Source organism: Dicentrarchus labrax, unplaced genomic scaffold, assembly GCF_905237075.1.
Source record: "Dicentrarchus labrax unplaced genomic scaffold, dlabrax2021, whole genome shotgun sequence".
NCBI lineage: Eukaryota > Metazoa > Chordata > Actinopteri > Moronidae > Dicentrarchus > Dicentrarchus labrax.
In genome coordinates this window covers 9163236-9185733 of record NW_026136703.1, presented here as the reverse complement: position 1 = coordinate 9185733, position 22498 = coordinate 9163236, and the positions used below count along the sequence as shown (strand labels likewise).

The following is a 22498-nucleotide window of genomic DNA, read 5'->3' as shown; positions in this document are numbered from 1 at the left end:
CACACACACACACACACACACACACACACACACACACACACACACACACACACACACGACATCAAGCAAACCTGCTTTATGACTTAGGGAAGAACACGTGTTCTACATCTGACCATTCAGACTTCTGGTTGTGGGTAATGTTCACAGACATCTAAAACTGTAGCGCGATAGACGTCACCAATAAGCTAATAGCGCCAGGCCTTGTATAGATGCGTGCCAAAAAGGGCTGTTTAGTCTGATAGGGGTATGAGATGCAGGCCACTAGATCAGCAGGACTTTATTAATGACCTATTGCTTAAAATAAACCCCATCACTGAAATTCACGTGCCTAATCCATTTCAAGATACAGGGCTTTGACATTTGATTAGCCGGTATTCAAGTATAGAAAATGCTGGAGGGTGTCCAGGGTGTCTGGATGAAGGCCACTCACTCAGACAGTAGTTGTGCAGGTTTGAATGTTTGGGATTCCTTGTTAAAAATTGGCAGGCTTACTCCCAGTAACTATGTGGTAGACATGTGAGGAGGGAAAAAGAGGAGGTATGTTTGGTAAATGAGAAACTATTCAGCTGAGTTGGAACTAAACATTCCCTGAACAGTGCCAGCGCTTCTCAGCTGATGCACTGCCCATGTGGGTTCAGGACTATATTTGGAAAATGACTAGCAGCATATGACTTAAAGTTTCGACTTTGTGAACGCGGGTATGCAGGTCACTGGATATAGTTCTTCACATCTAACCATAGTTTAATTTTTGAAAGTGTCAAAACATATCCAAACTTGAATTCAGTCACTGATCAAACTGAACTGTGCTGTGACATCTACATTGTCATTAGATAAGTGCCTATCTCCCCCAGGGTAAGTAGTCCCACACATGACATATGGGATACCAATCACATGACACCACAGGTCCAGCTGGAAGATCAGAGCTTGTGGTGAAGTAAATGTGCTTCAGGGTTTCTCCAGTCCCCAAACAAAAAACAACAGTGTTTAAAATGAACGTCCTTTCACTGGCAATAAACATCCACCAACCACTGCTTGATCTCCTTGAACAATGCAAGTGATTAACAACAGCCTCAATACACAAAAACAGTCCCTGTCCTGGTGAGGAAAACAACCTGAGGCAAATGAGAGCAAAGGTCTTCAACACAGTGCTGCTTTCTGAGGGTTTTAATTTGACTTCTTTCAACAACTCTGGAAACACCCGTGTTTGCCATTTGTGTGAACAGATCAACACAAGGCCACGACCCGGCTCTTGACATGGGTTTTACTTCGGTTTTGATGCTGCCTGTCTTTGGTATGGAAGGATTACACAAGTTGTCCTTCAGCCAAACAGCATCAGCGGTTACATGCTATTTTGTGGCTGTGTACTGTACAGCAGTCACTGAGGACAACACAAGGTCTTTTGTTTTTCATGGAGGCAGTTGGCGGCTTCTGGCTCTCTCTTGGCCACATACTTTGCTGCTCTTGGACAGGAAGGTGTTAAACATGTATGCGGAGCACGAGCTGCTGCGCTAACTTTTCGAAGATTTACCTAATAAAGAAAATATACCATGTTAAAAACAAAAGTTAATTTTATGTTTAAGTTGTTTAAGTACTTGAGCTCAATTTTCACCTGTGGAGCGGTTTAAATGACGACAACAAGCCGGGCCGCATTTTGAATTTTAGTTGTTTTGTTTATTTGTTTTGTGGGTCTGACTGCTTAAGGCAGATCCAGTTTCTCACAGAGTAATTGTAGTCTACACTCAATGACAACGCCTCTCACCAAAGCAAATGGCTATTTAGCTTTGCTAGACCACAGTGAGGAAAGTTAAGTTTCGGGGATGACTTTGCAAGGCTACATCATCTGCTTTGTTAAACTCTTGAGTGTTAAGACAATCACTTTCCATAAAGTTAAATTTATTACAAGAGGACTGCCTAATATGAACAATCAAATGTAAGTTGATGCTCACGTTCATGTACAGGGACCGTATGTAAAATGCTAAATATTCCCATGAATGTTCTGCTGTCAGCTCAGTTCACTTCTACCATATTTGAGAGAACCGCTGAGTCAGATTAGCAGGAGACTGACAGCAATGGGACCTGTGTAGACAACTAATCCTCCATCCATGCGTGCCCTGGCCGAGCTCTTTTCACTGGACATATTGAAACTAACCCCTCCACAATCCCCTTTAGCTCCTAACTATGTCTGAACACTGGCAGGCGTGCCTCAATCAGCAGCTACAGCGCTACAACGGTGTCATGGTTGCAAATAATGACAAAACAACTCACCCTGAGATTAAAAAGGAAGTCATCTGTGATTTGTTTTGGGGATTTTCCACATATCTTTGACAGTGAAGCGAAGGACTAAACAGCTTAGTCCCACTGCTGGCTATATAAACAGCCCATTACTCCTTTTCCTTTATAATATACACACGCACTTCACTTTTTTATGCGTTTGGAACGATAAAACTATTTCCATCCATACTTCAAATACCATTTGGTGTCCCTCACCAGACATACCTATGCTGTGACTGAACTTCAAAACCTACTGATGTCATTCATAGCAGGCATTCCTCTCAGTGCCTGGAACAGGTAGGGGTTTTTTTTATAGAGTACAGATCCTAAAAAGCTCTAAAACAGAGGTCTGACTATAAAATGATTGAGAGCCAATCATTTAGACTTACTCACCACACCAGAGCAGTGATTTCAAAACAGAGGACAACACTTAAATGAGTACTGGTTACACATCAGTATTACTCATTAAAAACAATAATTACAGTGAGTGAGTGTCACTGTCATTCCTCACTAGTTGAGTTAGGTAACAAAACTGGTTTAGATTGGAGACCCTGAGGCAAAAGGTCTGTGGACTAAAGTGTTACTGACATTTTTAAAAAAGTGTATTAGGGACTGACTGAAACATTTCTTTACCTACAGTGTAGTGCTGAAATCAACTAATGCTTGTCACTCAAAAAAGTATCCAAACGTTGTAATGAGCAGCAATTTAACAGCTATCTCAAAGGACGGATCATAGCTAACACCAAGTGAACCCGCTTAACGTTGCTAACATCAGTAAGTGAGAGTAAAGAAACTGCAGTCCCATTGTGAAACGCTTCAGTGGAGGTATGCTGACACACAGGAGTAACGTTAGTATCAACGAAACTACGTTAGCTAGAGATAACCGAGGAGCGAACCAGGAGTTGAGATAGAAAAGCTTTTTAAAGAGCAGTACTGTCGTTAATGGGCTTTTGTTTTCTTTAAAAAAAAAAAAAAAAAAGGGAATTAACATTAAAGTGCTCCAGACTTACCTTTCATCCAGTCGACAACTTGCTTTGGCGTCCACTTCGTTATCGGCTCCATGGCTTCTTTAATACCAGAGGCAAAAAAAAAAAAGATGTGCCAAAGTTTGGCGACGTGGTTCTATAATTGAAATAAAGGAGATAATTTGCTGTCACATTGTTCGCAAAGGGTCGGTGCTGTTCGTCTGTTTGTGTTCACCCTCTCTATCACTCTGTGCACGCGGGACTAGAGGTTGGACTGAAATACGTTTGGGATCAGTGCTGCGTTCACTGGCTGCCGGGAATACTGGGGGAAAATCACAACTTGTGCGCAAAAGCAAACCGTAAAATGAAGTTATTTCCTCTGGCTCCGATAAAAGTGAATGACCACATAGCTTATGTTATTTTCCATTTTATTAATATTTAATTTGTATAGTTATGAACACAAATGTGCATGGTTATAGAAACTAATGTATACCATGATGCATTTCCCCTTTTATTTTCTGTTAAAGTAAGTATTTTTCGATTGATTTTATAACAGGCAATTGTACTTTTCTGTACAATTACATAATAATTTAAACAGTTTACCGTATTTATTTACCACTTCGGGAAATGTAATTAGAGGGTTACAGAGAGCACGTGAATGCAGCGTATGATGTTGGTAGTTTCTGTGTTCACCGCCCTCATTTAAACTGGATGTGTGTTATATTGAACTATGTACTGCCCAGTATATGATTTGTTGCTCCTAAAAATAAAAAGATATACAAGAACACACAGATATGTAAACATAATGTAAATGGTGGGTCACAGTTAAATATCAGTGCATAATTATTTACAATGTGTATTAAAACATTAATACAGTTTTTTATATTTATGGGCCATAGCTCACTGGTGTATTACTAACATGATATTGAGCCATTACTGTGATATTACCATAATGTGTTCAATCATATATAATATCATGTAAGAGAAACATCAGAAGGGACTTAAACTGAATGTGACTCACTGCTGCTCTCTGTTGGTACCTTCCCTTTTTGCAGGCTGTCTCAATCCTACACCCATGCAAACAGTAATGATTTACATTGTTTACAATCACAGTAATTTAGAAAAGAAACCCAATCCAATAATATAATGAAAATGGATTGTAGGCTATAAAGGAGTCCACAGCCACCTGAGATACCCATTTGGATGTAAAAAGAGGGATTTCTTTTGGTGTATTTGAACATCAAAGAACATTTTGGATTGTGATTTTCTCCTGACAGTGACAATATGTAACCATAAAGAATGAATTTGACCAGAAATCATCTTATTACCTTGCTCTTGGCTTATATGCTGTCATAAACTATATGCAACATGATATAGACCAGGCTTGGTGAGGTCAAATGTAGATGTTTATTGTGTGGCAACAGCTAGTTACTACACAAGATAATAGAAAGCAGGAAAAGAACATCAAGCGGAGTTAGAATTGGGGAATATCAAAATTAAAAAAGGACCTTCTTCAAGTCTCGTTTATTGAATAGTGATTTCACAAATTGTAAGTGTTGCAACCTCAGCATTTATTTTCCCTTTCAATAAGAGTTTTTGTAAAGAGTTTAAGTAGTTTTACTGTTATGGTTTTTGACATTAAGTGACCTTAACAATCTGAAACACACCTTGCATGGGAGAGTCCTGGCCCTTCCCATCACTCCCTTATTGTACAGCTGGAAGCTGTTGTTCACTCTGCACTGTAATCAGCTGCAGATTAAAGCTATACTGTTGTTAAACCTGGGCACATCAGTTTGCTGTCAGGCAAAACATCAATGGAAGTGGAATAGAGTTCTATACAACAATTTGTTCTGCTTCTCCTCTTTTTCCTTGTTCCAACATGCTGGTTTCCTTGCTGGTTGGCTTGAACCAAGTTGTATTTTGAATAACAGTCCTTCCTTTAGATTAAAGTTAATTAAAGATATTTTATCTCAACCAAGTAATTATGGTGATGATTGACATGCAGAATGCCCGAGGTAATATAAAACCTAATGCCAAGCTGACAGAAATAAGAAAGAAAGAAGGGAGGGTGAGCGTGAGACAAGGTGACAGTATAAAAAAGTATCTGTATAAAGAACTGCAGATCTCTTATGTCAGAGAAAGCATTAAAACACACAGATTTCTCAACTTTCTGGAGTTTGGGTGGAAACTATACATCACTTTGCAGTCTTAGGTGACTAATGACCCTTGAAGCATTTTTAACCTCCTTCAAGACCAGATACGGTATGTTGGTGTACATTGTTGCCAAGCATCACAAACATTTCTGAATGCAGTGAACGGGAGGGTCTGAGCCACACTTAGTTCTCATGAGAGTGTGCTGGATTGAAGGGGATTTGGGTGCTGAGGAATTCAGGGGAGGTCTTCCCTGATAGGATTAAGTGAATCATGGGATTGTTGTCGAGGTGAGATGGAATGGGTGTTTGGTCTGTTAAGTACGAGAGGGCCCGAGCTTTAAGGCTGAGAGACGGATCACCAGATGTAAAACTGGAAGAACGGTATTGGTTCTTCTTGCTGTCTGAGGTCAGAATTACAAAGGGAGGGTTAAGAAAAACTTAACCCTACATACAAAAGATCACCTCAGATTATTAAAATGACCTAGCATCTGAGCAAAACTAACTTCTTCATCCACACTAAAACAAAGACTTGTAAAGATAAGCAAACTCTGCATAAGCTCCCATGTATTCTGAATCAACATTTATTTCACCCTCAAAAGACAGGAAGTCCAGTTTTGGCACTGTATATTATTCTGGGATCTACATTAAAAATCAGGCATCTAATGTCATATAAACAAAGGCAGGCACATGAAACATCAGCACAGGAAGTTATCCACTTCACTATCTAATATGACAGGATATGAAGGGCTAAAGATGTTGTTATAATAGAAATAAACCCACTTCCTGCCACTTGCAGGTTTACTCTGTTAACGCTGAACAGATTTATCGCAGAGGAAATGTCACATACACGGTAGCTAAAACACAGTGTGACACTGTCTCACATGTGTCATGTGGGTGGCTATATTGTATATATATCACACAATATAACAGATCAGGGATTCAGCATATTATTTCATGATTATAATAATATGTTTTCAGGCAACCCCAAAGCAACTAATAATGAAATTATTAACAACTTTGGACTTGCAATGCATTCATGTAGTTCAATGTTGCCAGGGGAATTTGTAAAATAAAGGGTATCATATCATTTTAACTGCTCACAGTTATTATTGTTACCTCTGCACTATACTCTTTTTGCTCCTCTTTGAGGCACAAGATCCTAGACATTAGCACTGACATTAAAATGTCTCTTCACAGTGTAAAGGAGGGGTTTAGGTTGATATAAAGAAAGCAGTGTAGTAAAAAAACACACAGAAGATCCTGTGTGCTGATCTTGTTGCTGGGGATTTTGGCCTTAAAGGGAGGACGAAGCTTCAGACTCTTGAAGTCTCTTATGAACCCATTTGGGAAGAAAATACATGTCCCAATAACATCAGCCAAAATATGTTTATACAAAGATTTTCAAAATAAAAATGCAAAATGCACTTGTCCGTGTATGACATTATATATCTCCCTAAACTCTATGCAAAATCTTTTGTGAATTTGTGATGTGTAAGGTTGAGTTTCAACCTCACATCTCAGTTATAAGGTCAAGGAGTACACATTGGTGTTCAAACAGAAATAAATATAGTCTTTTCTCTCAGTCTCACTATAGAATAACAACTGAAGATCTTAACAGTGAAACATCAAAAGAAAGAAAGAAAGCTGTTGAACAATATGCTTGCATTTCTTTTTACGGGGCATTCTGTGGGGTTGAAGGGATGGTGGGTCTGGCGTTGAGGTACTCCAGAACAAAAATCTGCAGGATCTTGTTGAGGTTCTGAATGGTGGAGCGATCCAGGTTCTGCTCGTTGTCATCAAACGTGTGCCACACGGACGGGAAGGGGGTGGGGATGAGGTGGAGGATACGTACACCTGATAGGAGGGCACAGTATGAGGATGACAGAGCTACACAATAAATGTAATAATATTTGCAGTACTTGTGTCACTTGGTGTGCATACCTCTGTTTAGGAATGGTATATGATCATCTTGTATGTGTCCGACAGGTCGATCTGGCCAGAAATATTGCACGTTGTTAGGATGATCCACGAGCTGGTCCATGGAGTGTAAACGCTTTTCTAAGGATATATGAGGGAGGACAAAGAAAGAAAAAGTGCATATGTTAGTTTAGGTTACAGAAAAAAATATTAGTTATTAATAGTGCAATAAATCAACAATTCAAGAATGAGCTGATTTGGACCGTGTGGGTGTGGTTTGATCCATTTGGGTTGACAGTGCTTGCAACAGAAGCAAACAACCCCACACCTGATCACATTTTGAATAAAATGTAAATCCTGATTGGTGCACGGAAGTATATGACATCACCTTTTTCAAACAAAGCCCCACCCACTTTAAAACAAGTAAAAAGCACAGACATAAAGGGCCAGAAAATAGTATATTAATGTAGCACAGCATCACACTTAGAACAAAGCTGATTGAGACCTTGAGTTGCTTTAATGTTCAAATAGCAATTTAAACGTACAACAAGTTGTTTTCCACTGGATATAAAAAGTTTAAAATGTAATACTGATGCCTCTATTTGACCTGCATAAGCACACAAGACCATCAGTGAGAGGATTGGCTATTCTATGTAGTTATTCCTAATGCTTAGTCCAGATTTCCTTTAAAATCAATTAAACGAGGCAGTGGAAACACTTCCAGCTTGTTGCTGCTGTTTCCACAGTAAAGGCATAACAACATAAGGATGGCAAAGAAGAGAAAGATACAGTGTGACAGATATGCAGCACAGTTGCCACATTGGCCTTGATACAATGATGATTAATGTATTAATGACTAGTGATTAATGTGACTCATATTTGTGCCGCATCTTCAACAAGGTAAAAAGACCTATGTAGTGTACAATAATGTAAAACATTTGATTACTCACCAATGCTCTGCAGCCTGGAGAGCCAGTGCATTGTGCTGGGGAACTGGTTGCCGAAGCGTGGACTAGAAGCCCCGATCAGGTCCAACAACACAAACAGATCCTGGAGGAGATGAAACAGGGGTGAACAGGGTGTCATGAGAAACTCCCTACACATCCTGAAGTCCCCATTACACCTAATCACACCTCAGAGCCCCGACTTTGAGTGTGGTGTGGTGGTGCAACACATCAGTGCTTCACGTTATCTCTGCAGCAGACAAAACACAGTTGTCTGGCTGTCTACAGGAGCACACACACACACACACCCACACACACACACACACACACACACACACACACACACACACACACACACACACACACGCACTTGGTTCTTTAAGATATAGTCTGCTTTATCTCTGTGCCCACAGGAATGTCTACATTTGTTGATACATAGTTACACTATCTCTTCACAGCTAGGATACAGAAACATACACCAATTAATGTGACATCTTGTTATCATAGACTGTGTAATAAATTATGTTTGATAATCTCTCAGATGATAAAATGGGCTGCTTTGGGATTTCTATGGAATTTCTATGTCCCCCTGCACCTCCCTTGCTAGGGTGTCTGTGTGGGCTGTGTGTGTAAGAGGAGATCAGGGCTAAGCAGATTGTACTGAAATTGATGTGGGCTAACAAAGGGATGATCTCCAGAGTGATTAAATGATTATGTTAATCGCAGGTGATTTGGGTAGAGAATGGTAAGCAGAACTGTGAGCTACTATGCCGTGTAGTTGGTTGGTGTCTGTGGCTCCGGCGGGGTGTGGGGTAGTCTCCATCTTCTGGGCAAGGTGGCGAGAGCCATACAGGGAGTCTGTAGACGTCCACTGGAAAAGAGCCTCCTCTCCGTCAAAGAAGACCAACTGCAAGGTCAGGTTGGGACTGGAAATCTACATCGGAGGTAAAAATAAGACAGTTATGTGTTACACCTGTTTGCATCCACAGAGCTTTGCTGCCCCCTTGTGGTCTTGGGATTACAGTGACACATAAATTGCCCAACGTTTTGTCCTTAAAAATATACTCCTGTAATAGTATGTTTACAGTTTCCTCTATCTATCATTTAACAGCTATCATATTGATTATGTGTCCACCTCCACAGCAGCGAATGTATTTGTATTCATTGTGATTCCTATTCCCACAGTGACCTTTGTGACAGACAGCTGAATCTGATAAACATGTCCCTTGGCTGATCTCTCCCTGTCACAGGCCCTGTCAGTGTCCGCCCAGTAGACAGGGGTCTGAGCTCAACTGTGAAACAGGAAAAGGGCAGAGGAGCAAGCTGCATGAATACAAAGTGTTTTTCCTTATGAATCACTTGTTTGTGGAGCAATCCAAAATTGTTGATGGCAGATTTGTGTTAATTCTTATAAAACAGAACCAGTAATTATAGATTTTGTACTTAAAATGTTGCTGTTGCCAATGATGATGTGTTGGAGCAGAGGTTTGTTCATCCATAGACGTTTATGGGTATTAAACCTACTATAATAGAACATTTAGATTTAGGCCTTTGCTTACAAAGTGATACACACATTTTACTTCTAGTGAGCTGAACCATCCAACTCTTAGTGACTGACTCAATGAGATTGCTTAATGTTGCATTCACATGGATTCAGGCAGACAGTAGAAGGCAGACAGACAGCACCTTCCTCATAGCACGGGAAAAACAAATGGAGAGAATGGCAGGACAGAAAAACGAAACATGCATGACAAAATGTTGCTATGGTGTGTATGGTTTTTTTACTACACTGCTTTCTTTATATCAACCTAAACCCCTCCTTTACACTGTGAAGAGACATTTTAATGTCAGTGCTAATGTCTAGGATCTTGTGCCTCAAAGAGGAGCAAAAAGAGTATAGTGCAGAGGTAACAATAATAACTGTGAGCAGTTAAAATGATATGATACCCTTTATTTTACAAATTCCCCTGGCAACATTGAACTACATGAATGCATTGCAAGTCCAAAGTTGTTAATAATTTCATTATTAGTTGCTTTGGGGTTGCCTGAAAACATATTATTATAATCATGAAATAATATGCTGAATCCCTGATCTGTTATATTGTGTGATATATATACAATATAGCCACCCACATGACACATGTGAGACAGTGTCACACTGTGTTTTAGCTACCGTGTATGTGTCATTTACAAAAAATTTAATTAAATATATTAGATAAAATAACTTCTGGTAAATTATTTTATGTAATTTATTCATTATTAGCGTCTCATTTTCCAGATTGCCCACGTTATCTCCTTGTGTAAGGGACCCATGTAACATCCGGTTTTCCATTGGGGAGTACAGAAAAAGAAATATTTTAACTTTGGACGGCAAACTGTTGCTGCCGTTCTCTGCTGGCCTCATCTGATATCCTGCTCTTATCCATAAACATGGCGTCCAGTTTGCCATATACGCTTTGCCTGAATCCATGTGAATGCAGCACAAAGGCTTTTTATAGAACATAGATAGATAATATCAGCCTTATCCTTTATCTATTTTGAAGTGATACAATTTCTTATGTTTGAGCGAAATGGAGAAACTCACCCAATGTTCCTAGAACTGGTCTTGTCTGTGACATGTTTAGCCTTGTTTTTCCTAGAACTTACTGCCATTGTTGCTGTTGTATGACTTGCCTGTGATTCATGGCCACAACTCGTCAGTGCTGTAAGTCAGTAAGTACTACAAAAACTAATACAAACCCCTAAATGGCCTGAATAACTATTTCATGCACATGACAGGCAGATAGACCAGTAATGTATAGCTTTAAGTTACATGCTTAAGGTCACCACCTTCTGAGCTTTCAGTTCTTCATCCAGGGCTCGGGCCAGCTCCAACATCATGGCACAGGGAACGGCAGAATCAGTGGCACCTTGGAACTCCCTCTCGTGCCACTGTGGTGGGTAGTACTTGGAGTCGTAGTGACAGGCCAGGACCAGGCGGCGCTTGGCTGATGGGTTGAGGGTGGCAATTAGGTTGGTGAAAGGCAGGGGGCCATAGGGTGTTTGTGACACAAACTTATCCTCTGTCACTTCCCAGCCAGCTCCGAGGGAACGGATGGTTGTTTTGATATGCTGTAACCACACAACGATTACTTGTTAGCAATGAGCATTCAGTACATACCTCACTTTATCACCACCCCACTATGTAGTGTTTTACATGAGGTAAAAGTAACAGATTTTAACATGTTTCTTTGCATTTATTAAAATAGGTGTATATCATCAGTGAATGTTTCATGTTCAACGCATTGCTTGTGGGTGGTAGTGGGGAAGTTATATGTTTGTCAGTACAAGTGTCTGTGTATTTGAAAGTGGTCCAAATAAACTCACCTCCTGTACAGCCTGGCTGCCTGCAGAGCCTGGGTACCTGGTAACCAGCAGCGGCCTCAGGTCCCTCACCCACATCTGCGACAGGTCAGTGTGAGACAGGGCAGTACTGACCTCATCTTGTGTTAGAGTGAGAGCTCGGTGATGGAGCTGAACCCAACCAGAGGAAAGAAACAAGATAATATAAAATGGATGAGAAACAGCATTGGGTACAGTTAATAATTAGGAAGCAAAGAAGTGTGTTCAGAAAGACCAAGAAATGCTTACTCAGTTTTAGTTCAACATTTTCCTGATATAACTGCAAGGGCGTCTTCTTATGATGCGTTTTAATTGAGCAACAGTGTGGATGACACAGCTTGCAGAACAACTAATTGTAGTGTGTCACAACATTCTTTCACGTCACTGGAAAATGTTCACTCGGTCTGCCAACAGTGGAATTTTCAATTATAAAGTTGCTAGGGACATCTGAAGAGAAAATCCATCATATAGGAGAGATTTTTCCTACATGACAATGTCGAAAAAATCATACAGTATGTGAAAATTAAAAAACAACATTGTGATCATGTTATTGTGTCAAACAGTGTTTTAGATGAGCTGTGAAGCTCACTCTAACACTTCCCCAGAGAGAGACACAAGAGCCACTTAGACCAGTGTGAATAGACACTGATTGAATTGCTTCGAATGCACACGCAAGCTACTTTGGAAAAGCAGGGATCTATTGAATAGAGAGGCAGGACAGTGAAGGGTGCTTGTCAACATGTTATTGCTCTCTCGTGGTCTGGGAAATAGAAGTGATTGTAAAAGAGAAGAATCAATCTGTTTGGGCAGTTTAAGGAATCATATGGATTGGGAGCTGAATGGGTCGATTCAATGCATGATAAATTACAGTCATGGGTTAAAAAAAACATATTGATCCTCCAATCCCATGGCTCCTTTTCATTTGGTCTCAAAGTTCACCTGCTGAGAACCATGGTTGTCGTGGTAACAAACTGAAGGACAGGGAGCAAGAGGGAAAGAGCTGATGGTGAATAGTCTGTTTGTACACTGCTCCAGCCTCCAATAACAGACCCTCTGTAGTCCTTAATTGACAATGGGATGGAAATTAGAAGCATATTATTTAGTTCTGATAATTATTTTAAATATCAAGTATTTTTTTTATTTTTTTTTATCAGTCACTTGATGTCAATTGAAAATAAATCGCATCACATAAACCCAAAGCCAAGGGCGACATTTTTTTATGTTAGCCCAACAGTCCAAAACCCAGAACAACAAAAAGCTAGAACCAGGAAATTTTTTTGCTTAATATGTACTGTAAGTCTTCAGACTGAACATTTTCACATTTGTTGTTCCTCCTAATTTAGTTTCACTTTACTGTCTCAGACAATAGGGGAGGGCACATTCCTTAACTCTGTTCATTACTACTTAATGTTTATGCTCAACTGAAGCATAAACATTAACTTACAAAACCTTTTCACAGCATGAGCTCGGTCCATACTGACTAGGACTCATACATCAGTCCTGTAATCACAGAGTGGCATACAATGCAAAAAGTATAATTATGTGGTCACACAGACTGAATATAGTTATGCGAAGAGCTGAGGCGCACTGGGCTCAGAGAGGGTTAAAAGGGGGTCCACTTAAGGTCTATAAATACCAAGACCTGCAATTGGAGGATCAATGATGATGACTGTGCTGCCATAGCAACTAGGCAAAGAGGAGAGGAGAAGAAGAACATAAATGAAGAACATGAATGGCCAGGCATACCCAGGTGAATCTCTGGAGAATTACACAACTGTGCCAGAAAACAATATCATGAATAAATATATTCATATATTATGTATATCAAAACTGAAACTGGGAACTTTCCATAATAACAGTCTACGTACTAATCTCCATCTTAAAAGGAAAAGCATACACTACCAACCAATATAAACTAATATATATACAATAATAATATATAATAACAACTACCACACCAATATAAACAGAAGTGAATTATTTCAAATTCAAATGTTTTTTCTAACAAAACACTTCAAGATATTGAATTCATTTGTTTTTAAATTACAAAAAGATAAATCAGATAAGTCAAAAGTAGGCTACATAATAATACAATTGTAAAAACACAGCATGTGGCAAGTTTTTAAAAATGATTTCACTCCTGGAGACGGGTTTCTGTATTATGAATGTCTGGCAAAATGTTAAGACCACAGAATGTGAACAAATCCTCTAAATGTATTTACCTTTTCTTGTGTCCAGGGAATTCCATTGGTGCAGTGGATGAATGTCACCCAGATGGACACAGTGTAAAATAAACGCATTATGGCGGGACCGTGGCTTGTTGACGCTCCTCTCCACATTCCTGTCTCTCCTCTGTGAAAGCTTACAGATCATGTGAAAAGCAGGAGGGAGGACCCGAGGCTCTCTAAACCACAGCACGTCACATACTGTTGTGTACGTGTGTGTGTGTGTGTGTGTGTGTGTGCGTCTTACACGCTCAGGAACCTCATGGGTGTTTGTGACATACGGCAGTGACCCCATATCTTCCTTTGATAATTGCTCATTTTCAACAACAGAACTACACATTTACAGTTTACCTATATTAGCCTGGAGGTCACAGACACAGTCTAAGTGTACCCATTATGTCTGGTCAACGTTTAAACGGGAGCTTTATATTAAAGACTATTTAGGAATTATACAGGACCTCGTGTGGTGCTTTGTGTACGGAAGCTTGAATAACTTTTTATATATACTTTTTTAAAATTTTTTTAGAGTGAATCGTAGCTTTAAATATTAATTTAACCTACTTATTTATGTGTAAAAAAAAAAAAGTAAGACCAGCGCTTGGTACGTCATCTATCACGTGGTCGCACTGTCACGTGGTCAAACCCGGAAGTTTGTGCCGTGCGGATTTCATATGTCAACATGTTCTTGTCTCGGAGTCACACTGTAGCGATATCAGAATTGTAGCGGTTTTCTTTTAGACACATCTTTGTAAGTGCGGCTGTTTCCTTTGTGCCAGCAGTAATGGCCGAAGAGGTGTGCTGCTTGAAGGCAGAGCTCCAGGAGAAAGAGAAAGAGATAAATGCTCTGAAGAACAAACTGGCACAACTGGAAAAGGTACCAAAGTCTTACTGGATGCTAAGCTCAAACTATTGCTTATCCAAATATGTAGTCAGCGCCAGTATCATTTTGTTTTTATGTCTCTTTGCCTCGTTTTCTGTCTAGCAGCTTAGCATAATGTCACTATACCATATATATATGTTAGCGGACATTGTTTATAGTCTGTCATGGAACCCCAGTAACTTCTGGACAACATCTGGACACTTGATCTACACATCTAACTTACTTTGTTAGCTTGCTAGCTGGTTAGCTGATGTTTAGCTGAGGAAAGAACATACACAGTACATACAGACATTGAATAAACATCAACATCTGTGGACATATATATGAACAAATGAATCAGTAAATGGGAGATCACACAATACTCGTGTGAATATCACATCATCATTGCATTAAAATACAGCATCACATGCATAAACACTTGTACAATTGTACAAACAAGAATGCAGTGCTGTATTCATAGATCCAGATGTTTTTTAGTTAATAAATAAGTCCATGGCCAATATGCTAAAAAAAAAGGCAGAAGACCTGCAAACCTGGTTGGCATTTAAAAGGGTCCAAAATAAATCTGGATATTTCAAACTAGCACACTAAACTAATTCAATCTTAAATGCAAAATAAGCACACCACAAGCCACTTAAATCCCTTCCTATAAAGAGTGCTTCCCAAATAGCTCCTTATGTCAGGCAGATGGGCTGTAGACGTATGTACAGAGAGATATAATTGTAGCTCATTATACTATAGAGGCAGACTGTTAATGGCTGTAAATGATGCCACATTGCTCAAAGCTCCTGTTGGTTAAACCTGTTTCTTATATCTTGTGTAATAATTCCACCCTCAGAGCCATACATCAGTACTGGAGCTGTATGACAAAGTCACACTACTAACCCCCCTGAAAGCCAAACCAGCCCTCAGCAATGAGGACATCATGCGGTACAGCAGACAGCTCCTTCTGCCCGAGCTGGGTGTACAAGGTACGGATGGCTACAGACACTGTTGTTCTCATATACAGTACAGGAAGCATTCTGTCAAGTGAGATTTTATGGCATGACTGAACACAGAGTGAGTCTTGATTGTCCACAGGTCAGCTACACCTATCCAAGACCTCAGTGCTGATTGTGGGCTGTGGAGGACTGGGCTGCCCCCTGGCGCAGTATCTGGCAGCAGCAGGCATCGGTAGGTAATGGAGTTGATAAATGCTCAGTGTGACCTTGTGCCGAATCAAATCATTAACCCATCTGTTGTTGTCCTCGAAATAACTGGACTGTATGGGTTTGAGTAATTGTCGAGCTCTCAACGTCTTTCTCTTTTCGGGGAAAGACGATCTGGTAAAGTAAATAATTTTACCTGTGGGGGAGAGGTTTGCAACCAGAATTATTCATTTACGTTTCCTAAAGAAATATATCACACTACCTATTTTTAGTGCTGTTAAGTAAATAAAATCAAGTACACTGAGCAAGCTTAGGTAAGGAGACAAGAGTATATTAACAACTGGTAATTGAAGACTCACTTATTATGTGAATATATATATATTTTTAAAGTATTATTTAGGCTTTTATTGCTTTTGTTAGTGACAGCTGAAGAGTGACAGTAAGGGGGGGGTGACAGGCAGCAAAGGGCCACAGGTCAGAATCAAACCAATAGCCGCTGCAGCAAGGACTCAGCCTTGGTATTTGGGACGCTAGCTCTACCAGGTGAGCCATCAGGACGCCCCAATATGTTTTTCTTTTACGATCAAAATTATACTATCTGTTGCCTCCGGTGAAGTTTCAACTGCGCTTTGGCTAAAGGAAAGGGATGTAGAAGTTTGTGTAGAGTTTGTGTAACATTAGCTTTCTGTTTAGGGGCTGAGTCGCTGACTGTGGTCAGTGGTTAGCACAAACAACATTTGAGAAATGGCAGTAAACACAAGCTATAGATAAAAAGTGTGGTTACATTTGTACCCTGGTTATAAAGTTGAATCTACATGGTTTGCCACTGTCATCGGGGGTATGACATTTATTCAAAAGCCTTTCTGACTGGCTTGTTTTTCTTTGTGTCTCTGCAGGGCGCCTGGGCCTGCTGGACTATGACGAGGTGGAGCTCAGTAACCTGCACAGACAGGTGCTTCATGGGGAGGAGAACCAGGGCCAGGCCAAGGCTCTATCTGCTGCCAATGCAGTTAAAAGGTACTGACTGACAGTACATGGAGGTCAAAAGCACCTTAATACCAGTATCATCTAGTAGAACAAAAGCGTGTTAGAGCATTTGAGAAATGTATTCCTGCACAAACGGACCTGAAACAGAGAAGCTAGTATTTTGATATTATTAGTAAATGTTCTGCTCTTAACTATGATAATTGGTGTACTTCTATATTTTTTCGTGACCCTTCGGTTGCTGTATAATGGATGCTGGCGCTTTCCAGTCTCACCACAGGTTATATTTGGTTGTGTATTTCTCCCCAGTCTGCAAATATTGTGTAAACATGTTATTTTAGAGACAGCTGTTTTTGGTGCCTTTCGCCCTCACAGTAGGCCTACTGTGGTTAGCATACACATTGTATAGCCATGACCACATGAGGGCGCCATTTCTCTGGCTAACTTGTACAGTGTTTTGATGCTTTGTCCCAAAAACACCCTCTCACATTTATTGTTCATTAAAGATTATTAATTAAATGCATAATTCAACTTACAATATAAGAGTCTTGAGTGATAATGTCTGTTTTTAAGATTATTTATTTGTCTTTGCACATTTTTCATAGTTGAGACAAACAGTAACGATTAGGAGGGAGAGCAAAGCAGGGGGGCAGACATGTGACTAAGGTCCCATGTCAGATTCAAAACTCACATGCTGCTGTTTTGGTTTGTTCTTGGTTTAACTGAACCACCAATATGGCTCTGATATTCATTTTAAAGAGGGTGACCAAAATACTAATCTGTTTTTATTAAAGCTGCCAATTATGGTGGACTAAAGACATCTTAGTAAATAAACTGATATTTTTGAATGTGTCTTTATGTCTGCAGGTTGAACTCAACAGTTGAGTGTATTCCCTACCACCTGCAGCTCTCTCCGGAGAACGCCTTGCAACTCATTCAACAGTATCCTGCTACAAAGCCCTCAACCAACATCTGTTACACAGACCTGGCAGTCTCATTCAGGCCTAGGATTGCTTATAGTGCATAAAGAGAATTTTAGATATTCTGTTGAGAAATGTGTATTCAATATGTGACTAACCAACTATATGAACTCTGTTAGTGATGACACCTTGACTCTGCTGACCTCATATATGACATTGTGGCTGATTGTTCAGACAATGTCCCCACTCGTTTTCTGGTGAATGACGCTTGTGTGCTCAGTGGCAAGCCTCTGGTGTCAGCAAGTGCCCTGAGAATGGAGGGGCAGGTAAGGTAGAAATCTTACATCAGCTCCTCTAGATTTGTAATGTTACTTTACTTTATCTTGCTTTATCTTGTGTGTGTGTGTGTAGCTGACCGTATATAACTACCAAGGAGGCCCCTGCTACAGATGTCTGTACCCAGTACCCCCACCCCCAGAGACAGTGACCAACTGTTCTGACGGAGGGGTGTTAGGAGTGGGTGAGTCTTGTCCCCTTGCTTGCCCAGGAAACATTAACTTTGCACAGAGCACAGTCTGTGTAAATGATAGTTGTTGGTAAAGTGTTCCACTTTTCTTTAAGTACCAGGGATAATGGGCTGCTTCCAAGCACTGGAAGTCCTCAAGATTGCCTCTGGGCAAGGCTGTATCCTTTTAACTCCTACATTACATACAGTACCTTCTTTGGCCATTTTGTTGCTTTATATCAGGATTTTCTGCCTAGTCATCTGGATGAATCAACAAAGAACTGCTGAAAGGGTTTTCATTGTAGCAATGTTAGGGATGAGAAGGGTTTCTTTGTGCCTGTCTGATAAAATAAAGTAAAAACATTCTCTGGACTCCTGCTGACTATTCATTTGCCGTTCCTATGAGAACTCTTATGAAGCTGCTGCGGTTACAGTGTTCTCATGCTAATATCAAGACTCACATCAGAGAATAGTCGTGCCTTAACCTGCCTCCTGTCTTACACTGTAATACCCATACTAACACCTGGCCCCTAATGCGTCAGCCAGGGAAGTTTTGCAACCAAAACCTCAAAATTGTTTTATGATGTTTGTACACAAATGGGAGACGTGGCAGCCGAATTCTCTGAATACTGATGCTTTTTCACAAACTGGCCTTTTCCTTAACGCCGCGTGGCAGCTTCCTGCGGCCAGCAGCTAGTAATGTTTGACGCTCAAGACGCCAGATTCAGGTCCATCAAGTTGCGGCCCAAGCAGGCCGGCTGTGCGGTGTGTGGCGAGAACCCCAGTGTAACGCAGCTGGTGGACTACGAGGCTTTCTGTGGGTCTGCTGCCACAGATAAGGTTGGTCATAAGAGATGAAGCTGAGGGGGCAACTCATATAACGGGGTAATGCTCATTTTCATAGGAATGTTGCTTTTTGATGTGATAAAAAAGTGTTTCTGGGATTTACAATGACACACAAGTATTCTCTGATCATAGGAAAAATCTCTCATTGCCTGATTTCCTCTGTTTCAGTGCCGCAAACTCAACCTCCTTTCCAGAGATCAGAGGATCACAGTACAGGTAGGGAACGTACACCACAGCACAGTTGCCCGTTGCGTGACTCCCTGTATTTAGTGCTGTTCATTGTATGATTACTCACAATTTTCTCGGTTTTTATTTGCATTCATAAACTGATTACATCTCAGCGCTGACCCAGCCCCAAATGGGAAATGACTTAAAATGTGCCCGTAGATTTTCTATGGGAAAGAATAATATGTTCTGTTTGGCACTGGGAGCAGTGGTAGTGGATTGCATCTGTTTATGTTTCTGCAGAATTGGCACTTTCAAACCCACTGAGTCATTAAGCGCAGAGATGGGGATCATGATTGATTGGGCTGTAATCGAGATTGTGCAAGGGGCTCCAGTTAGAAGCAGTTTTGTTTCCTGTGATTTAAGGAAAAGCAGTTAAAATGTTCATATTACTCCACAAATACAAATCCCAGAAACATTTCAACATTTGCTGTGAGTAGTTTGGTTTTCCCTGTTTAACTATAGATATCAATCAATGTCTTTTTTCCAAAAGATAAAGCCACACTTCTCTCTAATAACTAAGTTATTAGTCTTTATGCATTAATGAATGTTTTAATGTAATTCCAGGATTATAAATTGATAATAGATAATGCAGAGCCCCATCTCTTGTTGGATGTGCGCCCCCTTGTGGAGGTGGACATTTGCCACTTACCTTTCTCCCTCAGTATCCTTTTTAGCGGCGGGGGGCACAAACATCAGTCTCACTTTGTCACACTGCTGTATTGCCTGTTCCTATTTGTCCTATTTCCTGTTTCCGTGTGATTATTGTCCTTATACTGCTGCCAGACATTCCCCTCTCAAGTTTAGAGGAGAGGAAGAGTGAACATATCCGATTACTACAGGAGAGAATCAGCCAATTGAAACAGCAGATGGCAGGTGACTGCCGGCCTCCAGGTAACATGTCAAAACACCATTTAGGCTCCGTACATGTTGTTTGAAATGAACAGGCAAGCAGAGACACTAGTGCATATTCACAGCCCACTGTGTAGTCTCATACTGCCGGGCTGGAGGCTTATTTTGGACAGCTAGTAGCAGGTTGTAATGGGGTTGCTAGGTGACCCCTTTTCCAAAACAAGTACGGGCAACCTGAGCAGCTGGCCTGCTTTAGAGAAATTAATATTCAAAATGTTATTTTGGTGATGTTCTGGATATTCACTGTGTGGAGCTTTCTTTATCAATGAGCTAAATTTAGCCTTAAGGAGTTTTAGCTTAGCATTTAATACAGTCTTGGTTGTTTATTATATGGTCAGTTTTTGCATAATCAACTCTGGGAGATTTTAAACACTCTTGTGTGCAGATTTGTGTCCCCTGTAGTGTCTCTCTTTGGTCTTTCATTATATGAAATAGCTAAGGTGTTAATAAGCAATATGATGAAGTCTTTCAGATCCAAACGTATCTCTCTGTGTTATCTCTTCTGTGCTTCCTCCAGTGTATGTGATCTGTAAGCTGGGTAACGACTCTCAGAAGGCGGTGCAGGCTGTGGAGAAGATGAGTGGATCGGAAGTGGACCGTGTCACAGTCAAAGACATCTGTGGAGGCCTCATGGCATGGGCAAAGAGAATAGACCCCACGTTTCCACAGTATTAATGCATTTGAAAGGCTTTTATATTAATAAACTACAATCTGTTTGTCATCTTTGTTGATTTGTTTTCTTATTTGTATATATATTGAACATTTCAGGTAAGGTGCCATTATTGAATTGCCCACAGACTGTACATACCAAGTGTAACAATGGTACACTTCCTAAAATGCATTGTGTAATCTACTGTGTATCAGTTCATCAAAAACATGAGCTGGCAGTCTGAAAACACGTAAGCATCCTTGCAAAATCAAGTCCCTCTTCCTGTTTTTTTATGTCAAATCGTTAGAAGTTCACTTAATTTAACAGTTTGAGTCCCCATATCTAATAAAGTAAACCTACATTTCCTATGTCAGTCCTAAGGCAGACACAATAGTCCACATGCCCCTATTTTAGGCTGTCCTTATGCTGAGAGACAGCACAGTAAAGTCTGAAGCTATGATCAGAGAACTCAAACTTCTACTTTCTTTGTTGATTTCCTAAAGCAGACTGAACTCAATCCACTCTTCATTTTGCTGGGGACATAAGAACCCCTTCCAGCCCCTGTGAGAACTCCTGGACCCCACTTTGGGACCCACAGTGTATTACAAACCGATCCGGCTCGTGTAGAATAAAGTTTTTTTTTTCTTTGCATGACTAAGTTGAAATAACGGAAAAGAAAGGCACATGCGCATTGGTCTGAGCTCCATCGGAGGCGCCATTGCTTCACAGGGACTGTAGTTCAAGTTTTCCTCCCCACACATGGAAAGTCAGTTATGCGGAGATAATAAAAAGACTCCAAGCCCCAGCCACGGCTGCTGCTCTTTTTTTTTTCTCGTCTAGCGGGGGGAGTAGTCACAGCTGGAAGGATAATAAGATGCGCATGAATTTACAATCTGAACTAAAAAGATAAGAGAAAATAAATGGACGACTCGATTAGTTTTAGCGCGCCTGTGTGAACAACTTATGTCGGTATTTGCTGTGTGTAGGCTACGACGCTGCGCTTTGACTTCCAGAAAGTGCAGAATTATAAACTTCGGTCTCCGCTTCCCTCGGTTGATGGAGTTGCAAAGTTTCTTCAGTCCACTCACAATGGAAAGAAAAGCTCCCTTCGCTGACTGTGAAGGTAAAGTATCATTTCAGACATAGTTAAGGCGACGTTTTAAACGAGCTTTACGTGGAGGTACAGCCCGACTGTGACAAAGTGTCCCCTGAATGTGTAAATTCGGGTCTTGTATAACTTGTTTTGCTGGCATTCTCGACTCGGGTTGTGTTCTGCCAGCGAGCCAATCGAAAGTGGGAGGGGTGCAGATGTTCAGAAGCCTTGGTTCCAGATGTTTGTGGAGGTTGAATTCTTGTAAACACACAAATGATACGCTTTATCGACTTTTACGTGTCTTTTAGGTTGTTGTCTGTGTTTTGGCGCACGAGCTTAAAGGCCCGTTGCGATAATAAGTTTGTTAAATAAACCAAAAGTAAAAAAAAAAAGGTTCGAAGTTAAAAGTAATGATATCATACACAAACGTTTAATTTATGTCTCCTTTAGCGCGGTCCATGTCCCAAAAAGGCAATATGA

At 40.5% G+C, this 22498-nt stretch overlaps 4 protein-coding genes across 6 annotated transcripts in view; 2 read left to right on the top strand and 2 right to left on the bottom strand.

The window, feature by feature from the left end:
• The window catches only part of LOC127358026 (connector enhancer of kinase suppressor of ras 3), a 31402-nt gene extending 27892 nt beyond the window's left edge, over positions 1-3510 (bottom strand). Inside the window, exon 1 of the mRNA XM_051390865.1 lies at positions 3282-3510. Within this exon, the coding sequence (XP_051246825.1) occupies positions 3282-3333 (52 nt within the window). The 5' untranslated portion in view covers positions 3334-3510. The remainder of the gene's footprint in view (positions 1-3281) is intronic.
• Positions 3511-5952: 2442 nt separating this feature from the next.
• Positions 5953-14017, bottom strand: qpct (glutaminyl-peptide cyclotransferase). Of its 2 annotated transcripts, XM_051390961.1 has the most exons (8): positions 13854-14012; positions 11881-12035; positions 11617-11763; positions 11080-11361; positions 9017-9184; positions 8257-8356; positions 7331-7447; positions 5953-7243 (listed from the first exon to the last, which is right to left on the bottom strand). In XM_051390961.1, the coding sequence occupies exons 3-8, from the start codon at positions 11689-11691 to the stop codon at positions 7062-7064; spliced, it is 924 nt and encodes a 307-aa protein (XP_051246921.1). In that variant the 5' UTR covers positions 11692-11763; positions 11881-12035; positions 13854-14012; the 3' UTR covers positions 5953-7061. The 2 variants fall into 2 exon arrangements, with proteins under 2 accessions (XP_051246921.1, XP_051246912.1); XM_051390952.1 differs by lacking the exon at positions 11881-12035 and having other exon boundaries at positions 13854-14017.
• Positions 14018-14489: 472 nt separating this feature from the next.
• On the top strand, positions 14490-20997 carry mocs3 (molybdenum cofactor synthesis 3). Its single transcript, XM_051390929.1, has 13 exons — positions 14490-14730; positions 15575-15707; positions 15817-15909; positions 16781-16901; positions 17736-17810; positions 17997-18114; positions 18200-18308; positions 18410-18472; positions 18970-19133; positions 19308-19355; positions 19932-20028; positions 20151-20258; positions 20794-20997. Exons 1-13 carry the CDS (start codon positions 14638-14640, stop codon positions 20949-20951), a joined length of 1380 nt encoding a protein of 459 aa, XP_051246889.1. The 5' UTR covers positions 14490-14637; the 3' UTR covers positions 20952-20997.
• A 691-nt stretch (positions 20998-21688) lies between these two features.
• prkd3 (protein kinase D3) overlaps positions 21689-22498 on the top strand; it is a 35952-nt gene continuing 35142 nt past the window's right edge. Inside the window, exon 1 of one of the 2 annotated variants that reach the window (XM_051390851.1) lies at positions 21689-22048. The gene's annotated coding sequence lies outside the window, so the exon portion shown is untranslated. The remainder of the gene's footprint in view (positions 22049-22498) is intronic. The other variant, XM_051390841.1, reaches the window with a different exon arrangement.

Bases quoted from the DNA above. Each gene is read 5' to 3' on its own strand.
- qpct (XM_051390952.1), bottom strand. From the start codon at position 13,970: ATGTGGAGAGGAGCGTCAACAAGCCACGGTCCCGCCATAATGCGTTTA. The intron at 11,362-11,616 runs GTGAGTTTATTT...GTGTGGTTACAG, and splicing joins GCAGCCAGGCTGTACAGGAG to CATATCAAAACAACCATCCG. The intron at 8,357-9,016 runs GTAGCTCACAGT...CATCTCCTCCAG, and splicing joins CCAACCAACTACACGGCATA to GATCTGTTTGTGTTGTTGGA.
- mocs3 (XM_051390929.1), top strand. From the start codon at position 14,638: ATGGCCGAAGAGGTGTGCTGCTTGAAGGCAGAGCTCCAGGAGAAAGAG. The intron at 16,902-17,735 runs GTACTGACTGAC...TTATGTCTGCAG, and splicing joins GCTGCCAATGCAGTTAAAAG to GTTGAACTCAACAGTTGAGT. The intron at 19,356-19,931 runs GTAGGGAACGTA...ATGTAATTCCAG, and splicing joins ATCAGAGGATCACAGTACAG to GATTATAAATTGATAATAGA.